Source organism: Pygoscelis adeliae, unplaced genomic scaffold (genome assembly GCF_000699105.1).
Source record: "Pygoscelis adeliae isolate BGI_AS28 unplaced genomic scaffold, ASM69910v1 Scaffold244, whole genome shotgun sequence".
Classification (NCBI taxonomy): domain Eukaryota; kingdom Metazoa; phylum Chordata; class Aves; order Sphenisciformes; family Spheniscidae; genus Pygoscelis; species Pygoscelis adeliae.
In genome coordinates, this window is record NW_008824648.1 from 1,223,008 (window position 1) to 1,243,716 (window position 20,709).

General features: G+C 47.3%; 2 protein-coding genes across 2 annotated transcripts in view; one reads left to right on the top strand and one right to left on the bottom strand.

Moving 5' to 3' along the window:
* The window catches only part of ZP4 (zona pellucida glycoprotein 4), a 5,189-nt gene extending 1,456 nt beyond the window's left edge, over nucleotides 1-3,733 (top strand). Inside the window, exons 5-11 of the mRNA XM_009322477.1 lie at nucleotides 290-477; nucleotides 660-757; nucleotides 1,096-1,226; nucleotides 1,437-1,626; nucleotides 1,701-1,848; nucleotides 3,187-3,265; nucleotides 3,594-3,733. Of these exons, the coding sequence (XP_009320752.1) occupies nucleotides 290-477; nucleotides 660-757; nucleotides 1,096-1,226; nucleotides 1,437-1,626; nucleotides 1,701-1,848; nucleotides 3,187-3,265; nucleotides 3,594-3,733 (974 nt within the window). The remainder of the gene's footprint in view (nucleotides 1-289; nucleotides 478-659; nucleotides 758-1,095; nucleotides 1,227-1,436; nucleotides 1,627-1,700; nucleotides 1,849-3,186; nucleotides 3,266-3,593) is intronic.
* A 5,449-nt stretch (nucleotides 3,734-9,182) lies between these two features.
* The window catches only part of LOC103915568, a 30,390-nt gene continuing 18,863 nt past the window's right edge, over nucleotides 9,183-20,709 (bottom strand). The window contains exons 4-9 of the mRNA XM_009322409.1: nucleotides 18,470-18,656; nucleotides 17,307-17,461; nucleotides 16,055-16,081; nucleotides 14,412-14,530; nucleotides 9,741-9,860; nucleotides 9,183-9,261 (exon numbers count right to left, since the gene is read on the bottom strand). Coding sequence (XP_009320684.1) covers nucleotides 9,764-9,860; nucleotides 14,412-14,530; nucleotides 16,055-16,081; nucleotides 17,307-17,461; nucleotides 18,470-18,656 — 585 coding nt within the window. The 3' untranslated portion in view covers nucleotides 9,183-9,261; nucleotides 9,741-9,763. The remainder of the gene's footprint in view (nucleotides 9,262-9,740; nucleotides 9,861-14,411; nucleotides 14,531-16,054; nucleotides 16,082-17,306; nucleotides 17,462-18,469; nucleotides 18,657-20,709) is intronic.

Below are 20,709 nucleotides of genomic sequence, written 5' to 3' on the forward strand. Positions count from 1 at the left end.
ACCAACCCTGCAGGTGGCTCAGGGCTATGTTTTTGGCTGTCAAGAATACTCTGTCCCATTGAAGTGTCCAGCCCTTTCATGTGTATTGCAACAGACCTGGGTTTATGGCCAGAATCAGTGTTGCTGTTAGAGCTGGTTGCACTTGTCTTGCTGTGCTTAGCACTGGCCTCGGGGCTTACAGGCAGGAGAACTTGCAGGACTTGCTGGCCTTGTCTCTGCTGTGATGTTTGAGCCTCCTTTCCATCCCTTTTCTCCCTGAGCTCAAGACTGATTATATCTTTTCCTCCAGTGACAGCTCATTGCACACCAGATGGCCAGTTTTCCATTGCTGTCTCTCGGGATGTGACCCTGCCACCCGTTATCCTGGACTCTGTGCAACTGGCCAGCGGCCACAGTATTGGCTGTGTCCCTGTTGTGAAAAACAATGCCTTTGTCATGTACCGGTTCCCACTCTCTGCCTGTGGCACCACTTTTCAGGTAAGAGCTGCAGCTGTCACTAGGCTGGAATAGCAAGAGCTTGCAGACCTGGAAAAACCTGACGTGGCTTTGGCTACTTAATGAGCATCCTACAGACTTCCAGAGGCCAAATGCTGTTCTCCAGTCTGGCATTAATCCAGCTTGACTTTACTGCAGTGACAGTGCCTCGTCTGTCATTCCAGGTGACTGGAGACCAGGCCATATATGAGAATGAGTTGGTGGCATCCAGGGATGTGAAGACTGGGAGCCTTGGCTCTGTCACTAGGGATAGCACTTTCAGGTAGTACCCTGGGGCTGGTGTTTCTGGGTGCCGCTGTGTTCGATGTCTCTAGAGAAATTCCTCCTTGTCACAAGCTCTGAATTCATAACAGGGCGCTGGAGTAGGCTAAGGACTGGTATGTCTCTAGTTAGCGGGAATAAAGCTGGTGCTGATTAGTGACACTCCACAGACTCAAATCTGAACTCTGAAGAGAATTTCAAGTATTTGTTAAAAGGCAGTGTTGGAGGAAAGATCGGGGATATGACTAATTAAAGCAGATTACATTGCCATCTTGAAGAAAAGAGATATCAGAGTGACCTTTCTTATCTGCCTGATCTGGGGTTTTCCTGTCCCACCAGGTTACATGTCCGCTGCAGTTACTCCATCACTGGGAGCTTCGTTCCCTTGAGTGTTCAGGTCTTCACATTGCCACCACTCCCTGCTGTGTCCCAGCCAGGTCCTCTGTCCTTGGAGCTGCGCGTTGCCTCAGGTATGAAAGGTTTGCAGGACTTGCTCAAGCCTCTTTGGTGCAGGGCTCTGGTCTCTGCTGAGTAATAAGGGAGTACTGATGGGTGAACCCAGCACTGCTTCTTCCCTGCCATGGTGGGAACTTACTGACATGGCTATAAAGGATGCTCTCGGGTTGCCTCTTTCTGTTTGTTCCTGCTCTAAAATGGCTCTTGGGTTTCTGCTGTCCCAGATGGAAGCTATACTTCCTACTATACTGACAGCGACTATCCTGTTGTGAAGACTCTGCGAGACCCTGTTTATGCAGAAGTCAAGATCCTTCAGAGAACAGACCCTGACTTGGTTTTAGTCCTGCACCACTGCTGGGCCACACCAAGTAGCAATCCCCAGCAACGGTTGCAGTGGCCTGTTTTGGTGGATGGGTAAGTGACTTGTAAATGGCTTTGGATCAGGGGAACGACCTGCACTTTTTTCACTGCTGGCCTCTCCTTCTCAGGTGCCCTTATGCAGGGGACAACTATCAGACACAGCTGGTACCTCTGAATCTTGCCTCAGGACTACTGTTCCCCTCTCATTACCAGCGTTTCACCCTCTACACATTCACCTTTGTGGACTCCACTTCCCAAGAGATGCTCTCTGGGCTGGTAAGATGCTGTCGGGGTTGCTTAGCTTCCTATTGAGGACAAGTAACATGTGTGAGCAATGAGAACCACTTCATAACTATGAGATTGTTGGCCTCCTTGGGGGGTGGGGGGCAAAGACTAGGAAAATCCCCTCCTGAAACAGGAGGGGAGAGGTTGATGCAAGAAATTCTATTCCTGAGACGAATGTGGTAGAGGTTAAATGCTTCACTGGAGGGGTGTGACAGAAAATGAGACTACTGAAAGGGTAGGTCTACTTAAGCAAGTGCTAGCTTGCTGCCTAAGCTGTTCTGTTGCACTAGCTTAGGGTGTGTGCTCTAACTAATATAATCAATATTCTCTAAACTAAATTTCTTGGCCAAAATAGCTTTTGGTACCTGGGAAGCATCTGAGCTCTGAATCTCATGAGCTTCTGAGCAGTTAAGTCACATGAAGTTCACCATGCCTTGTACTGTTTGCTCAGTGCTCCTGGGATCAATTAATACTCAAAACTGGTCCCAGCTGTACCTAGCAGTGGTCACCAGTGTAGTGGTGCTTGGACAGCTGTGTCGCAGGTGTCAGGGAGAAATGCTGTAGTGCCAGATCTGACAGAGTTCGAAGGTGTATGGTAAAGGTATCAAAGCTGCCTTGCAGCAGAGGGCTCCAAGGCTACAGCCTGCATGTGAAGCAAGCCAAAGCAATCTTTCTGCCTTCTCCCTCCTGTTACTAGGTGCACTGGGTCTGGGTGGGATGGAGTTAACTATACTCACAGCAGCCCACATGGTGCTGTGTTTTTGGATTTGTGGCTCAAACAGTGTTGATAACACACCAATGTTCTAGCTATTTGCTGAATAGTGCTTGCACAGCATCAAGGCTTTTTCTCCTAGCTCTGCTGTTTTCAACCCCAAGTGAGTAGGCATGGGGTAGGATAGAAGCTGGGAGGCAGCAGAGCTGGGACAGCTGACCCAAATTGGCCCAAAGGGGTATTCCATGCTGTATGATGTCATGCTCAGCAATAAACACTGGAGGATTTTGTCTTCCAATGTAGCTGATGCTCAGAGACTGGCTGGGCATCAGTCTGCTTGTGGGAGCGGGGTGGATGATTTGCCTTTGCATCACTTGTACTTTGGTTTTGTTCTTCCCTCTCCTTCACTTATCAAACTGTCTTTATCTCTCCAGCCATGGGTTTTCTTGCTTTTGTTCTTCCTACTCTCTCCCCACCCTGCTGGGGCAGGGTAGGGGGAGTGAGGAAGTGGCTGTGTGGGTGCTTAGCTGCTGGCTGGGGTCAATGCACCACACCAGGATATTACCTGTCTACAGATACTGCCTAAGTGATTCCAGGCTGTGTTCCATTCTTTCTAGGTGTACCTGCACTGCAGTGCTTCAGTGTGCCACCGGTCTGTACAGGAGTCCTGCACCACCACTTGTCCTGTTAGAGCCAGTAAGCGTCCTACCCTCCTGCTTCCCCATCCAGAGGGACAAGGGTCTAGCCTCCAAGCTGGGGGGTAGGAGGACATGTAGGCTATGGACTAGGGCCCTCGAGCCATGGACAGCTTGACAAGGCATTTCTGGTTCCTTTCCACTAAGGAAGGGCCCTTGCCCTTATGCCACAAAGGCAGAGGCCTTCATAGGCTCTTAATTCTGTGTTGACTCACATGGAAAGCTTGGCCTTCAGAGCTTCTCATGTGTTGAGAAGCTGACCTGGACAAAGTTTGCTGACTTTCAGGGCTATACATCTTCTCACCTAAAACCTTTATATTGCTCTGTAGGGGGTAAAAGGAGTGCTGAGCATCCTCTTCAGGACGATGCGTCCCGTGTCTCCAGCAAAGGCCCTGTGATTTTCCTCCAGGATGAGCTAAGATGGGACACAGCCAAGGATGGCCTTGGTAAGCATGCCAGCCCAGCATAGCCAGGCTGGGGAAGGGGGCTGATCTAAGTCTTTCCTGCAGAAAGACTGAGCCCCTAAGGCCTCCCTGTGTCTCACTGGGGGAGTGTTAACTGGGCCTCTGTCCCCCCACAGGAACAGCTCTGCATGCTGCAGCCCCCTGGGCTCTGGGGTTTGCTGCTGCGGCAACAGGGGCAGCTCTGTGTATGGTACTTGTGGCTGCTGTGCTGTGGCAAGGGAAGGTGCCTGTAATGCATGAAATCAATGTATTGCAATAAAGTGGCTGTCAAACCCACTTGGTCTGTGGGACTCCTTCTCCCTGGAGCAGAGCACGCAGGGTTGAACAAGAGTGTGCCTTGGGGACCCTAGCTGTAAGCCTTTGTTTGCAAGACAAAAATTATCCTGATGTCTGTGAGAGAGCTTTCCAAATGTTGTTTTTCTGAATCCATCTCACTTTGGCTATTATTCTGCTCTGAGATTAGTGTTAACTGCCTGCTGCTGTCAAGAGGGAGCTCTTGTCATGGCCTGGGCTGCTGGGAAGCTGCAGACTGAGACAGGGCTGATGCTGGGTGGTGTCTTGCATTTCTGTCAGTGGCTAAGGTGGCCTTCAGAAGTACTTATCTTGGATCCCTCTCAAACACTGAGTACAAGTGCAGCAAAACTAATTAAAAGCAAATCCTGCAGCTGCTTCTCCTTTGGGGATGCAGAGCTGGTATTTCACTGTGCAGAGGAGCTGGGAACTTGCCCCTGAGCTCACTAGGTAAGTCGGGGCTGTGCTCATGTGGCAGGCCTTGGAGGCAGGGATGGCAAAGCACTGCGCAAATGGGCCTTCCTAATGATGCTGTATGTGAACCTACTTCTCTTGCTCTGGAAACAAAAAAGGGTAGGTGGGACTTCTTCTGGAGGATGAGAAGAGGGAAACTTCATTCCAACTGAAAAAATCAAAGGGCCTAGGTGGTTTGAACTCCAGGAAAAAAAAATTCAAACTTGGTTTAAAGATGAGTCTTAAACCTTCATGTGACAGTAGACAGTTAGGAGTCTTCAAAGCTCTCGGATTAAAGCTAATTTGGCACCGCTGTTGGAATAACAGTGCCATGGATGTGCTTTTTTGAGATGAGAAATGAAACTTCCTGTTCTGAGCATCAGGAGCAGTTCAGTGTGGTGTGGACAGTCACAGCAGCTGAGCAGGATCACTCTCAGCTTCCTGAGGTCCTGGGCAAAAACAGTCCAGCAAAATGTTCCTGATGGTAGAGGTGGAAAGGGGCTCCAGCACCCCCCTTCCTGCCCAGGCTGGGGGAGCTCTGTGCTTGCGCTCACACTGAGGCCCCCTTACAGCTGATGGGGTAGTCCTTAAGCAAGTACACTTGAGGGGAAGGAAAAATATTTTTTTTTCTCTTTTCCTCCCACAGGCTTGATTAGAAATCCCCTCTGTTAAAAGACAGGGGAGTAGTCTTAATCATATTGCTTAGGGACCTTTTAAAGGGGAAGAGCAGCTCTTACATACATGGAAGAAAATAACTGAACAGTATCTTGCTTGAGGTAGCAGATATTGTTCTATTTAATAGGCTTCTGCCAATACTGTGTGATTGGAAGGTGTTAACAGGCAGTGGGAACTGCTTTTTAATTCCTTTCTTACTCCAACAAGAAATTTCAGGAATCATCTTACAATGTTTTGATTTTTGTAGCAGAATTGCTCTTCCCTGCTACTTCCAGGATAACCAGTGCTCTTAGTCTTGCCTGCTTTTAAAATCTAATCGGAAGAAAAGATAAGACTCCTCCAAGTCATATGGTGGGAGGGTGAAGGAGATCACAGGCTGGAGAAATCATCAGCTGGAGATAGGCACTCCCTAAAGGAGGAGGCTGTTTGACCTCTGGCAACTAAATGGCCTTGGTACAGGTGGAGCTCTGGGAAAGCAGAGTGTAAACTCAAATGTGCCTTACGACAAGTCTTTAGCAGCTGTCTGTAATGTTAATTAACTGGGCAATTAGAGGAGTAATATAGACCACACCTTTTCAATACACTAGGCAGGGTGCTCTGGCACTACTCTTAACTGTGTGTGCTAGCCAAGATCTAAACACCTTCCTGGCTGCTGCTGCTGCTGCTGGAGTCTTCCCATGCCTCAGTAAGGCAGACAAATATTTGCTTAGAGAGCTTAGATGCCTGTGTGGAGGCTGAAGGGGCTAGGAGAGGAGAGTCCCTGCCCGGCTGCTCCCTGCTGCCCTCCGTGGGGTTGTTGAACTGTCCCAAAGTGGCAGGGAGCTCTGGGCATGTAGTCTCTGGGGAGCAGGTAGATTCCCCTGCAGGGACTGTTCCTTCTGGTGCAGAGCTGGATCTTGCTGTAATGGACCTGCTGCTTAGTGTAGGGCACATGCAGTGATAAGTGGAGGTGGGTGAGCAGAGAAGTGAACTTAATTCCCTTACCCACTCTGTGAGAAGTCTTCTGTGCTTAAGGCTTGCTATTTGGTCCCTAGCAGGAGGGGAAGGGCATGAGCAATGGTGGGATGTGAGTGCTGGTGTGGGCTGAAAGCTAGGCAACGCAGAGGTCTCCTCCTCTGGTGCATTGTCCCCCTCTTCCTAGCCTGTTCTCCTTCTCCACCGGGGTGTGACTTTCATTGCTGCTTTGTTCTGCAATTTTCTCTCCTGCAAAAATGCACTCTTTTCCTTCTACCTTCACAGGTGGATTTCTGGCTTTTTTTTTTCCTAGGCCTCTACTTTCTTTAGTTGGGTCTCATTGACTTTTCTCCTTTACTTTCTTTTGAGTAACTGCTTGTGACTTCTTGTGTCAGCACCCTCTTTAGCTTCACTCCATACTGCCTTGTTATACAGCTGAACTAAAGGTGGTGTGGGTTGCTGTAGACACTGGCTTAGACTCCTGCAGGTGAAGGAAAGCTGCTCTGTCCAGGGGGGTGCCGTGGGCTGTGAATGAAGGAGAAACTGAGGAAAAGCAGCCCTGAGGCCAGCTAACGCCTGTCAGTTGAGGCTGTTGTGCGGTGCTGCTAATGAACCCAGATTTTCAGAAAGAAACCCCAATGCTGAGCATCAGCACACTCTGTCCTCAGTGCCTTCACCCTTTCCTCTGGAAGTGGTGTGTGCTGCCCTGCTGCCTCTGCCAACTCTGCGGCTTTGGAAGCAAAGCCCAGCAGCACCTAATACAGGGCTGTTCAAAATGAACATCCATGCTCAGCCATATCTGAACTTTCCAAAGGCTTTCCTCGTCCTCTGGATCTTTGAGAACAGCACCAGCCTCAAAAGAACAAACTTGCTTCTTCGCCAGAGCTAAAAAAGTTCTTTAAAAGCTTGGAGGCAATGACTCCTTTCTTGACCAGCTATGCTTACCTAAAACCTTAAATGTGTGGCAGTTGCTATACTACAACCCAGGTGTTCATTAATAAAATATCTGAAAACAATTATAGCAAGTGATGCTTTTATTTAAATTTCTTATGCTTGTATTACAATGCATCCTGAAGTGGAGAACTATACAGTATGTTACATGTTATAAATATATTTAGTTCTGAAAATACATGAATATATTTCATATAATGCATAATAAAAAAGAGTGCTAGTTCATTTTAGTTTAAAAGAAAAAAACAAACCTATAATGTAACTGGAGGTGATGGTGGGGAATACCAGTTCACAATGCTATGTCTTAAAACACTTTAAATTCAGTTTGCACTGATTCACATTCCTTACAGTCTCTGTAAAGCTGGAGGGATAATGGATTTTAGTCCCCTGTATTTATGGAGATATACAGACTATTCACAGAATAATCAAGTTATAAATCTTTCTAGCTTTGGATGAAGCTAGCAAGATACACAGTGAATAACCAAGTTCCCGCAGCAGCAGCTATAACTGAAACATTAAACACAGCACCTACTACAGGGTCCTAACTTTGAGTCAGCACAGACTGGGGTGTCTGGGGTTTTTTTGATTGTTTGGGGGTTTTTTGGAGATACTAAGTAACAGTAACAACCCTTCTGAGTACTTGGAGCACCAGCCCTGGGCTGCTGACTTCGCTCACCCCTGCGAACTACAGCTGCCCTGGGAGAGCATGGCTGGGGTATTTTGAATCTCAGAAGAGATCCTGCTCTGGTTTTGAGGACTCCAAGGGCTCCAGCTGATCCGGGTAAGCAAGGGGGAAGTGTCTGTTACTGAAAGGCTAAGTCTGCTGAAGTTGATCCATTTCTGCTAGCTTCTCAAATCTTGGTTCCCAGGCAAGTTTGGGTTGGGGAGGGATTTTTAAACAGCGATTGCTTGACTTGCAATTATATTGTCATTTAGGGGGTAGAATAATCTTTTAATAAGAGGCAAAGCTGGTTTGTTTAAATCTTTACTCCATGTGGATTAATTATTGTGCTAGTACCAGTAAGAGCTGGTGTGCAGAGACCACTGCAACCATGGGACCTTCAGAAGCATGCGCTGCCTGTCCCTTGAGTCTGGAATCAGTGGACGTGTGGCAATAAGGCAGCCACCAAACACGGTCAGTGTTACGCAGTTGTTAATGTGGCCCAAAAGAGCAGCAGCTTATTAAGGGTGTATGTATTGGAATAACTCTTCCTTGCAGCTCTGCTCTCCCTCTTGCCTTTTCCCAGCAGAGAGAGCACAGGCTGAGCCGTACAGCAGCGCGACTACCCCACCTACAGCGTTGGGCCCCCACCTGCACAGCCAGAGGACTTAACTTGTAACTTAAAAGTAGGAATTCAAGCCTGGTTTCCCCCCTGCAAAAGACTGATGGCACAAGAGCTGGGCTGCCTGGTGAAGCGGAGGTGTTGCCTTGGATGCACCCTCCAGTCTCTCGAAAGGCTGATTCCCGCAGTGCCCCTCGCTCTGGTCTCTGCGATGAGCCTGCACGATGCCACCTTCTCTGTAGGGTAGCACCGGAGTCGAGGGGCCTCTGTCTGCAGAAGGAGCAGGCCCACAGGATTGGAAGCTAGTGGTGGATTCAGGAATGGCCTCGTAGGAAGTCTTGGCTTTACAGACTTGGTTTTCCTGTTGGATTCCAGTAAAATGGCACAGCTGGCCAGATGCTCTTCTGAAGGGAGGAGCCGTGTTGGGGACAAGCAGAGACTGCAACTCAACCCCCCCCCAAGAGGGAGGAGTCTGTCCTTCCAACAGCCACTTCTGCACCAGGCAAGGAGTCCCTGGCACTCTTCTAGATGCTGCTGTGTCCCATAAAGCTTAAGTTTATTTCAGCTGGAGAAGGTCCCCAGAAAGCAATGATAATTTAAAAGCTTCAATGCTTCAGGTAATTCTGTTCCAAACCCAGTGAGGAGGAAGAATTTCCAAATCTTACTTAAAAGTCTCTGTTGGTTATGTTGCCAGGATGCTAACAGCAATTTTCATCTGTGGCTTGACTTTTGTAAGTATACTTCAGATTCAGAAGTGAAGCGGTACGTAGCTGAGCATGCATCTGTCCACAGACCCTTCTCAACCTCCCCCTTCCCTCTTTCCACCACCATCTCCAGCAGAATCTACCAACCTTATGGATGCAGGTTGCACAAAGTAACCCTGGGGTTCTTGGGTTCGTGTCCATTGGTGTTCCTACTTCGCCTTTCTGAAACAGAAACATGCAATGAATGTGAGAGATTAGAAAGGGTTTCTCTGCAGTTAACCCATGGGCTGAGTTGGGGCTGAGCCTGGTTCTCTTTTAGTCTTGGTTATGGGCAGATTGTCTCTTTCCCAAGACATCTGGTTGGCTTTTTATTTGAGAGTCTTTTGACTGACTGCAGATAAATGAATTTCCTGCTGTACTTTCTGTAAAAAGGCTGCATGATGTGGTCTATACGACTACAGACGCCTTTAAATTGTGTTTGTATTTAAAAAAAAAAAAAAAGTGGGGGACTATTAAAATGAAGGCACATGGGCCAATCCTCAGCTGGCATAAATCCATATAATTTGAACTTCAAAAATGTGACTGTCCTTGCATGTTGGAGCATGTCTGGATGAGGGAACTGTCTCATTTCTGTGCTGAGAAGAGGCAAACACCACCACCCCCAACCCACAAAGAAATACCTGCTGCTTTACTTATTTTACCTTGTTCCATTTGACCCAGGTTATCAGAAAGGCCATATGTTTTCATTCTTTGTATTCTGCCCCAGAACAATCATGGAGTTCCTCTCAGTTTTCCTCAGCTCCGAAGACATAATATCTGGCCTTAACAAATGGAAAAATACAATTAAAGTTGACAGCGGTCAGAACGCATGGCTGTGTTTTTAGCATTAGTATGCTGTGCATATGTACCCAACATCCAAGCTGCACCCAAAGCAGCTTCCCCCTCTCCAGTCTGAAATTCCAAAACAGACGCTGTCCAAATATTTGTGGTAGCATCCAAAAAAAGAGAGCTACAAAATGCAGCACTTGACATGGAGTCACAATGTAATGGAAGGACATAAACATCATTTTGTTGAGAGTAACCAGTATTTTCTGCCTAGCTGGAAGCGAGGGGGAGAGACTGGTGGGTGAATGTCACAGGGAAGTTAAAAATTCTGGCCTGAAGCAGTAAGTAGGAAATGAGACATTTTGAAGAACAACCCTAAGCTAGCTGCTGTGGACTGCCTCCAGCTTAATTTTTTGTTCGTTACTTATTGCATACGATTTAAAGAAGTGTAATGCATCCTGTTTGGTTGTAATGGCTTAGTTAGCTCAGGCCTCTAGGAGACTTATGAAAGACAAACCTTTTGGAACACTTTTTAAAAATAGCTGCTGTTTAAGAAAGAAAAGCTGTAGTTCTGGGTTTTTTTTAATGCAATATTTCAAAGTTATTTACAGAAAATAAATAGCTAATAGCTATTTATTTCAAATAATAATAGCTATTTACTTCAAATCCTTGATTTGAAAAATTTTTCAACTCAAAGTCCTGACTGATGCGGTGCAGACTCTTTATTTTGCCAGCTACTAATTTGTTTGCTTTTTAATCTAAATGTTGTCCGATTTTTGTTCAGCTCTTAATTCTTTTACAGCGGAATGGTCAAACTTCTGCCTTGATGTTATTCTTTAATTCTCTGGCTGCTTCTCAACCCTGAGTGCAGAGATCTCCCTTGGTAGCAGTTTCCCATGTGAAGAGCAGCGTTCAGACCTGAATCTGAGGCTCTAGGGCCCTTTTCAGCCCTTGCTATACAATACCGAAGATGGGTTTTTGTAATGTTAGAATTGCATTGTCCTTCCTAACTTACTTCACCCTAACCACAAAGTAGTCGTCATACAGCAGCAAGCTTTTGGTGGCTGTCAAACTGAAACTAGCATCCTTACCATGAAAGATATCGTAATTTGAGGTTAGCTCATTCCCACACAGCTGCATTAAAGCTGCAGCTCCCATAGATACACGGGTAGATGTGGCTGCACAGGAATGACAGGGTGCGCTTGCGCAAAGAAAAAAGCAAAGCTTCCCAAATTAGATCCTGCCCTGGAAAGGGGTTGGGGATAGCATCAGAAAAGCTCCTGCACAATTGCTTTCATTGAGATGGCTGCCTCTGTATCTCTGCCAGGGCTGGAACAACTGCTGGGCCGTTCTGCTTCCCGGCAGCAGTCACGGCAAGTAGCGGGAGACTGGACGTCTCAGTCTGTCCTCAGACTGAGACGTCTGTCCATCTGTTAAGGACTGTCTGTCCTCAAAGGGAGCTAGGGAAAGTAAGGAAAAACGATATGAAGGTGCTAATGCACTCCTCCTTGACCCTGGATTTTTGGGTATCATTTGTAACACCATTCTAGCCAGAGACAACCTCACACATTTTATAATGTCAGATGGAGTGGCAACGTACAGCCAATAAATTGATCAACGTAGGCTCCTGCAGAATTTGCAGCCCAGCTTTCACAAGCCAGGCTGGATTCTCTCCTTACCGTTCAAAGCAGCATCAGACTGTAATTGTTTAACGAGGGCAAGTATTTGACCGTATGATGCTCCACTATCATTTGAGAACAGTTTTCTGTCCCTAAAACCAGTCACAGTGGAAAGGCAAAAAGTTCTTGTCTTGGGGGTCATTTGAGCTGGAAGTAAGTTCCTTGCTCTTTGTGGAGGGATCATTCTGCAATGATTTGGGGAAGAAATCTACTTTTCCTGCCATAGGTCAGATCCAGGTCCATGTGCTGCTTAAGTTCATAGCACCACTATCAAGTCATTCATCAGCCTGTTCTGGTTCTTGGCACAAAATAGATGTTGCTTTGCGGGAGTAAACGTACTAGCAGGAAAAAGAAAATGAAATGAAAACCTGAGCCTGTCTAGAACAATGTATGACAAACCACCAAGTCTTGTGCCAGTATGTTTACCTTGGCAGGCACCCCTCTCTCCCGCTGGAAGAACCAAGTTCTCTCTCTACTATGAGAATTCTTTTGTGGATGTTAAAAAAAGACAGAAAAGAAAAACAAAACAACCGCCCTGGAGCAGATCATTCATCATATGCAGAGTGGGAGCACAAAAGGGGATTTGCTTTGACCTAGTTACAAAAACAAAAACAAAGAGATTTTCTCTAATTGCCCAAATGACTCAAGTGGGACTGGGTGTCAAAAGCAACAAATCTGCTTCCTTCAGAGCTGTATGTTAATACAGGGTACCAGGCTCCAACCTGTTCCAGTTCGAGACCTTGGGAGATGTCTCTGAAGCCAAGGAAGCCCGGGTAAGCAAAAGCCAGCCAATTCCATATGCCTGCATGTACAAACAGGACCAGGAGCCAGGACAAACATGTTTCATAAATTATGATAAAGACAGTGGCTTTAAATGCTGAGAGTATCAGGGCTTCAACGTTTGCTTTGCCAAGAGCTGCAGACAGGTGAGACTTTCTTGCTTTACCGTTCTGGTACTGCTGTAGTAAGGGTCTGGCTTTCTGTCCAGCAGCATTTGCAGGGCTGTCGTCCACTAAGCCTAACTTTTTATTTCGAAGGAGCCTGAGGGGGACTACGTATCCAAAATGCCATAGGAGCAAGGTGCCCAGCTTTTCCAGGCACCAGTGAAAAGCCCAGCGTCAGTGCATTGCTATTGCAGGGTGTGGGGTAAAAAGAGCAAGAGCAAATACAGATAGGGCTGGGGAATAAGTGCTGGGAAGCAGGAGAAGAGGAAATGGAGGGAGATAAGGGGCATGAGTAGAGGCAAGGGTTTTATGTAGATATACGGGAAAAGAAAGTTAGTGAAAGAAAAGAGAAAGCCAGTCATCAGCTGCAGAAAGCAGCCTGGAAAAATCAGCGTACAAGATCTCTGGGGCTGCCCAGTTACAGCCAGGTGAAAAATCATCCGTTTGGCATCTTGTACGGCGTTTCCATGACAGTAGTAGTTGTCCAGCATATGTGTGAAAGTAGTAAAAGCTATTTCTGTTAGGAGCTATTGGGCTGGCCCTTCATTGGAAGTACATTGATTTAGCCAGCTGAGGACCTAGCCTGCAATTCTCATGCAGGGAGCACTGGCAGTGTCCTCAGTGCTGCAGAGAAAGGGCCAAGCGGGAGGTTACAGAGACAGGACTTTTCTGAAACCCAAATAAAGTCCTGGTTCTATTCAGGTTTAGAGGGAAGGTTCACAAGAGTTTGTATTTTTTCCCCAGCTGGTTCACCATCTATTTTAGATGGAACTGTTTGATCTCTTTCTGCTTTGTGTTTCTTTCAGTTTCCCAAACAATAGGAGGAAGCTCGCCTGTTACGTGTGCTTGGGCCCCAACCAAGCTTTTCCCAGCTGGAAAAATCACTCCATGAACTACAGAGGGTTTTTTTTCCCAGCTGTAATTACAAGATTCCCAGTTCTCTTATGCATTTTGTAAGGTAGGTACAGGCTGTCTAAGGGGAACAATGGAACATTCCTGAGTGCTTAAACAACTGCTGTTTCCCCACCATCACCCCCTCTAAAACCTGAGGAGGGCTTAAGCACACTTGAGCTGTTCTGCTCAAGGTTACTGAGACCTCAGCTGAAAAAACACAGGGAGGTGCACAGCTCCATGTAATGTTCCTGCTTTGGTGAGTAAGATACCCAGGCTCTTCCTGTTACCTGATTATATACACAAACACCCCAAATTCACCAGACCAGCTGGGAGGACTTGGCAAGCGCACGGGGAGTATCTGTGCAAGGGGTAGCTGGCAGCACTGTCATCACCTCAGATATAGTGTGTGGTGCGTGTCTAGCTCAGAGGCCAGGCTGTAACTAGCCTGGTAGACAAACTTGCCCAGGGGACCAGCATGGATCTCTTAATAGAAATAAGACCTCATGCTTGATCCAAATGTTCATCTACAGCAACAAGCCGGTCCCACCCATGAGCACACGCTCAGCAAATTTCATCTCCCCTTCCTCTGACAGGAAACCTTCCAGCTGATCCTGACTGTCCCATCACACATCAAATGCAATAGGGGTTACTGTTCCACTGGATGAAAGGTGTGAAGGTGGACAGAGGAGAGTGTTAACCTTGACTGTAATGCTTAGGAGGGAGCAGAAAGACAAATAATTAGACTATAGAATGGCTCTGGCTAATTGTCAACATCCCCTTGCCCTGTTGGGGATAAGCACCGTCTTCTAGGGACCCTAATGTTTCCATTATTCTCATACAGGTAACATTATCCAGTTGGGATCTTGGAGCACGTAGGCACTATGGAAGCAAATGGCTGTGCTGGCCAGGACCACCACATGCAATGGAGAGAAGGTAAGGAGGGGTCTTCTCCGGCCAGCAACAACCAGAGGTAAATCTCGCACCACCTCCTCCCAACACTAAGTGCAAGTCTCCCACAGCTCTGCCTTACCTGTACAACTGTGGGCAGGACCTCTTCAGAGCAGCGGAGGACAGCCCCAGCTTGTTCTGGTTTCTCAGCCGTGTCTTCCTCATAAGATCTCTCATTCTCCCCCAAGCATGGCTCTCACCCTAGGGAGCAAAAAGAAACCACAACTTGAAGGACCAGAGGCTTGTTGCTGGCAGACCTCATCTGGCCAACATATGATACTTTGGGGTACTCCAGGGTGGTAGGAAGAGGGGAGCTTCTTTATTTCGGACAGGTAAGAGTCAGGTCCCACAAAAGAATTTTTAACACCCTGCAATGATGCCCAGTGGCCAGCCTGTACCTGTATAGGACACAATGAGACAGGATGGGACAACTGTCAGTAACACCATCCTTTTTGTATTTTGTTTGGTAACATTTCCGTGTCTAGGACCCTGCTGTTCTTTCTGACTTAAGGTTTCAGAGTGAGTGCGCTTCACTGGTGAGGGCTGAGTAGCTGCCTAAAGGCACGTTTTACCTCATTGTTATACTGTACTAAAGGAAAAGATCGGTTTGGTTTCCTACCTACTCACATGCACCCAGGGGGGCCTTTACAACAAAAACAACCCAAATAAAACAGCTTGACTCCCTTCTCCTTTCTGTTAGGCCAGGTGCATTGGTATCAGCCCTTTTCAAGGTGGTGACTTTTGTGGACCATGAATTAGAAGAGATCAAGCCTTTGTCTCCCTGTCACCTCCGCAAGCCACAGCTATTGGGCACTCCCATTTGAAATGGTAATAGAGATTATCAGGAGGTCAGGGAGTCTCACGAGGCCCTCCCTAATGTTTGTTCTCTCTGGGCTGAGCTCATCTGGACTCATGAACTGAAAAGGAGCCATGCATCAAAAAATTTCATGTTTTTTTGCTACATTGTTTTAAATTTCCTAAAGCAATGGCTGGAAAACCTTAGGAACAGAACAAAAAAGACCATGCCTCAGGACTAGCGTAATGGGGAGAAACGGTTCCCATTTCAGTGAAGTTCTCAAACCATTGTCACGTTCGGGGCATTGTTCTGCCCTGTCCCGAGGTGCCTTCCCACTGTGCCACCAGCAGAGCCATTACTCCACGAGTCGGGGCCACCTTGGGAGCACAACCTGGCGGCTGCCCAGCCGCGCGCGCCAGCCCAGGCAGAGCCTATGGCGGCAATTCTGCTTGGAGCTCTGCTGAGTTTTCAGTTCAAAACTTCAGATGAGGGCACGGGCTCAGCTGAAAACTGCAACACCAGTTTCTGTGCTATTGAGTTAATTGCCCGTAAGTGAGACTGTTTACTCATGGAAATAGCAAACCTTTGTGTTTACTACTAGGATTAATGTATGCTGTGGACAGGTTTTGGAGGCCTCAGCAGTTAGTCCCTCCTTGTGCTGGTGGTGTCCCAGAAAAGCAAGCCCTGCTAATACCACAGCAAGCCTGAGCCGTTGCCTGTTCCTGAAGGCTAGCTCGCTGTTGTCTGCAGTGGGGGTGGGAGAACAACGGACCACATGCAGTAAGTCATAATACATATGCGTCTGTTACTTTGATAGTAAACTTCGGGGGTCAGTGAACCTCTTTTGTTCATGTATAATGCTGTGTACTACAGGGGCTCGGTCCATGATAATGCAGGTACAAGTTATATTCTGCAAAGGCAGTACATACCGAGATGTTCTTGCTGACGTCCAGACCCTAAAAACAAAAGGCAAATACATTAATAACACGACAGCGAGACCATCTCACAGTGCTGGGAACAGACTGGGCTCCGTTCTCAGCTCTGCCCTGGAGTCCACCCGTAGCCTTGGTCAAGTCCTTTATCTCTTTATGATTCAGTCCCTCACGTGTGTGATAATCTCTCTCTTTTGTATTTAGACTGCCAGTTCATGTGTATAGCACCTAGTAGCCTGGGGACTGGTGTAGCAGGATTCCCATACAGTACCCGCACTGTAGAAGTAAATGGGGCATTTCATGCTCAGGGTACAAAATGCAATACTAAGTGACAATACTAAGGTGTGGTGTAACAAAGGAGCACGAGGATTCAGTTTAAAGAGTGCGGATCTTGATTCTGCAGTCCTGTGAAGTCATCAGGGCTTCCCATGTGCTTAAAATAATGCTCATACTCCAGAAGTTGGCTGGACACAAGCCAGAGCATGGAGCACCTTTCAGGATTCAGCCTTGATTTGGTTTCTGAAATTCATCGAACTGTTTGCAACCTATTTGCAACTTTGGGGAGGAAATTTCATGAGAAGGTCTTTCCCGTGAGAGACCTACTCCTTCCTCTTTCCTGTTGGGCCGGGAATACTCTGATTAGAGCCTCTGCCCTGGCATTTCAGCACTTCTGATCCCCACCGGAACCTGAAAGTGCTGAGGCAGCCACAAACAGTGGGAAAGAAAGGGAGGGGAAAAGCATTCGTCCTGGCTCCCTTGGACTTCAGCGACACGTTTTCCCTGAAACACGCTTTGGGGATTGCAGCTAATTGCACTGATAGGCTGCCAGTCTGGTAATAAGTGTTGCCAGCTAAGGATTGACCCACTGAAACTTTTATATGTGGTAATGAATGCGTGCTTGGTTTAATCTCGCTAGCAGCAGTAGCAAAGATACTTATGACAGAGTTCACGTGTTGAGTTACCTGGAATTAGCAAGGGCTAAAGCCCATGCTGCTGTCTGCAGTGCTCCTCTCCCCTGCACCAGTGCTCTGTTTGTGCCTTTCCTGGCATAAAGACATAGCCGTTGTCTTCATTTAAGGCTGGGAGCAGAGGCACAGAGCACCCTGGCCCTCACTGCCCCGGCCCCATTTAGTAGCAGACAGGGTTGGCTTGTTCTCCCGGCACTCCACTCTGATCTGCCTGAGCAGAACTTCTCCCTGCTTCTCCCAACAGGTCCCACTCGGAGTCTGGCTCCAAGCTTATCACTCACCTTTTTTACTGCAGGGTCCTTTGACGGAAAAGCCTGTCCCTCAGCCATACTACCAGCTTCTCTGAACTCATTCTCCTTGTTGTTCCTATTGTTTGACGACTTCCTGAGCCCCACCATCGGCTGGCTGTTTCCTGATTCCGGGTATCTCTCGCTTCCTGCAATGAAATGCAAGGAGTTGCTCACGTTTCTCAGCAGTGTCCTGCTAGGACAGCCTCTGGGCAGTGCTGCCAGCAAGCTGCAACTCCAGATGGGATGAGAACCCTAAGGACTTAATGATGGGATGAGACCCCATGTGTCTTCATGCCACACTGCAGTGGAAAGAAGGTAAATGCTCTAATAAAGTGTCTGACTACGGCAGGACTTTCTAATGGCTTCCTCATGGTCTTATTTTCCTTCCAGGCCTGCTCTGAAACTGCCAGGAAAGAGCATTTCTGAGCCTCGGCACTAGAGATCCCAAAGACCATTTACACTCTGACTCAATCCTGCTAGGAGGTGTGTTGATGTTCTGCGTTTCACCAGGTATTAGAGGCAGGCTGAAGTCCAAGGTTTGAAATAAACTGATCAGCCTCGCTTAGTGGGCTGGTTCACATCTAACATTGGATCCAGACTTTTCAGCTGGCTTTATCATCAGTAGGCTGAGCCCAGTCTTTCTCAGCCTTCTGGAAAAGTTGGTCTCTGGATCCAAGCTTTGCAGCTGGGGCTTATTTCCACTTGGTCTATAGAATAAGTCATCCTCCAGGAATGTGTTCTGTGCCTGCTTGAGAGGGCAGGAGACTAACAACAGGCATAAGGCTTTCCATCTTAGATCAAATCCTACCTTGGCTGGGGGGATTTTAAAGCCGCATGGAGGGGCTCCACTAATGGACCCGTTCAGGCATGCTAAGTTTCCAAAAGTGAGACCCATTTTATAACGCATTTGTCCTAATCTTTGTAGCCACAGCTGCAGAGCAAAAAGTCCTGCTTCACACGTGTGAAGCAGCGTTAAAATCCTAGGTGTAGACAAAGCATTTTAAAACGCATCTCTCAGCTTTCCAGCTAAGGTTTAGTTCCACTAACGCCTTGCTCTGTTCCCATCTCTTTCCTAGGGAAAAGGAAGCTGCCGGTCACCTTATTTCACCAACTGGTGGCAAGCAGGAGGGCAGGTTAGAGGTATTTGAACTCACCATTGCAGCTGTTCAGCTTTTCAGCGTTCGCTCCTATTTCTGGGATGATGGAAAGATCAGAAGGGTTTCCAGTCTGAACCAAGAGGCTGTGAGGTCTGCTCCTCCCAGCAAAAAACGTCTTCACGTCTTGGTACGAGTTGAGGAAGACGCTGGCAGCTCCACAGGAGCAATGCTGCAGAAGGTACTCCTACACCAGACAAAAAGAAAGTATGCAGACTCTCAGGCTGTTAACGGCCCAAGGTAACCGGGCGGTGCAATGGTACAGGCAAATTGCAGTCATTCCAGCCCAGGGATGCCCAGCCTTGTCTGGGTTCTGATGGGTCTCAGGACAAATTATTTAATTCTCTATATTACCAACTCCAGGCTGCTCAGCCTTTTAGATTTTTCATGGGTTCACTGGTGTTTAACTTTAAATTGCCTGATACTCAGCATCTTTCGGGTTTGTTTCCCAGGAGGAATTGAATACAAGTTTCTAAACACAGAGCTGCTCAGCTAAGGCATTTGTGTAAATAAACAGATCTGTTATAACAGTGACTTGCATTTTAAGATAATGTTATTTGTTTTGGAACGTGCACAGACAACAGTATCTTGTATTTTTATTGATGGGATGCCATAGTTCGCTTGCACGTTACCAGTCAGATTCACTGTATGTGGTACTTCAGCTGGTGTACTTCTGCCGTAGCTGGTGTGGTGGGAAGGGGAGATTTTCTACCTTGCACAACCACGTTGCACACAAGTTTAGTAAGGCAGGAAGCAAGGAGAGCTTTATCCAGCAGAAGTGGAACTGGAACCAAACTGTGTATTTGTGTTGGAACCAGGACAGGCCAACACCAGTTTAGCACCTCTGGAGACCCCCAAGCGATTCACAGTTTTAATATAACATCTTATCTGGATATGTTGCCACAGCAGCATGGCACTTTGCATTACCTACACCTTTGGGAGGTGCTTTGAAAACCTGATGAAAGATGCTGCTTTTGACCCATGGCATTAAAGATTTCCTTGTAAAGCAAAGGATGTGGAGTAACCGTGTTCCCTTTGTGTCCCAGGATCAAAAGGTCATCAGTCTCTGTGGTGATGTCTGTATAGCTCTCAAAACAGCACTGGGAGCACTGGCTATCTACAATCCTCATGACCAGCTCTTAATACCACACTAAGCCATCTGCTCTGGGGGTTGTGTCTTTGCTAGCCATGTCTGGGGCATGGAAACCTTTCCGTGCTCATAGTCTGCATGGAGAGTGAACATGGTTTGGAAGGTAGCCTTAGGATGCCCTCCAAAATGCAATGTGGACAGCAACCTCCACATCTCATGGCAAATAGGGGTAATAGTGTTCCTCTTCTACACAGAGCGGCTGTGACTCTGCAGAGGAAAATGACGGAGAGCTGCTTAGATACAGGAGATGCAGGCACCACAGAGATACCTGAAAGAGAGCACCCAGTTCTGTAGAGCACATTGCAAGATGCAATGTTATATCTGGGGGTCCAGTTCCTCACTGAACAGTATGGGACAAATGTGGCTGAGAAGGCACTGCTGAGAGATCTTGGAAAATACCAAGAAGATAAAAGTTTCAAATATTTAAATGAAAGCACGGTGCCTTTCATTTCAGTGGGAGCTGGGGAGGAGGGGGCACGTACACCAGATGAAGATTTGACCCTGAATTTGCAGCTTGGAAGAGTTACTTTGAGCAATGACTCACAGTTGTAAAGCTTCAGGAAATGCGTTAACAATTCCCAGGCTCTATGTAGGAGGCTGCATTCCTCTGAGCATGAGAGATGGGTACAGGGAAATGACGGGCTACTCTGCTCTGCAACCTGACTCACAACTTGGCTTTGGCTCTGAGAAGGAGTCAGTCACCTACTGCAGATCCCGTCGCAGCAGGTGGGAAAGGAGCACCGGGGGAGGGATGATGTTGTCGGGAGAATAAAAGACTTGCCACAGCATGGCTGGGAAGAAATAGCTGAGTGTGACAAACCCCTTCTGTTCCTTTGGGGAGTGATAAAATAAATAGAAAGGGAGGGGAGGAAAAAAGCTGGAAACCTGGTGTGATGGCCAAAGAAAAAGAACTGAGAGGCAGAGGTGGGGTAGAGCTGAACAAAATATGCAGGGGCTAAAAAATGCTGTTTAGGAGAATGCTGAAATGACTTGCAAATTTCAGTCAAATTCCCCAGCTAGCTCTGGCTGATAAAAAAAGACAAATGGGAACACTGCGATGTTTCATGTCAGAGATTCTTCATTTGGCAGC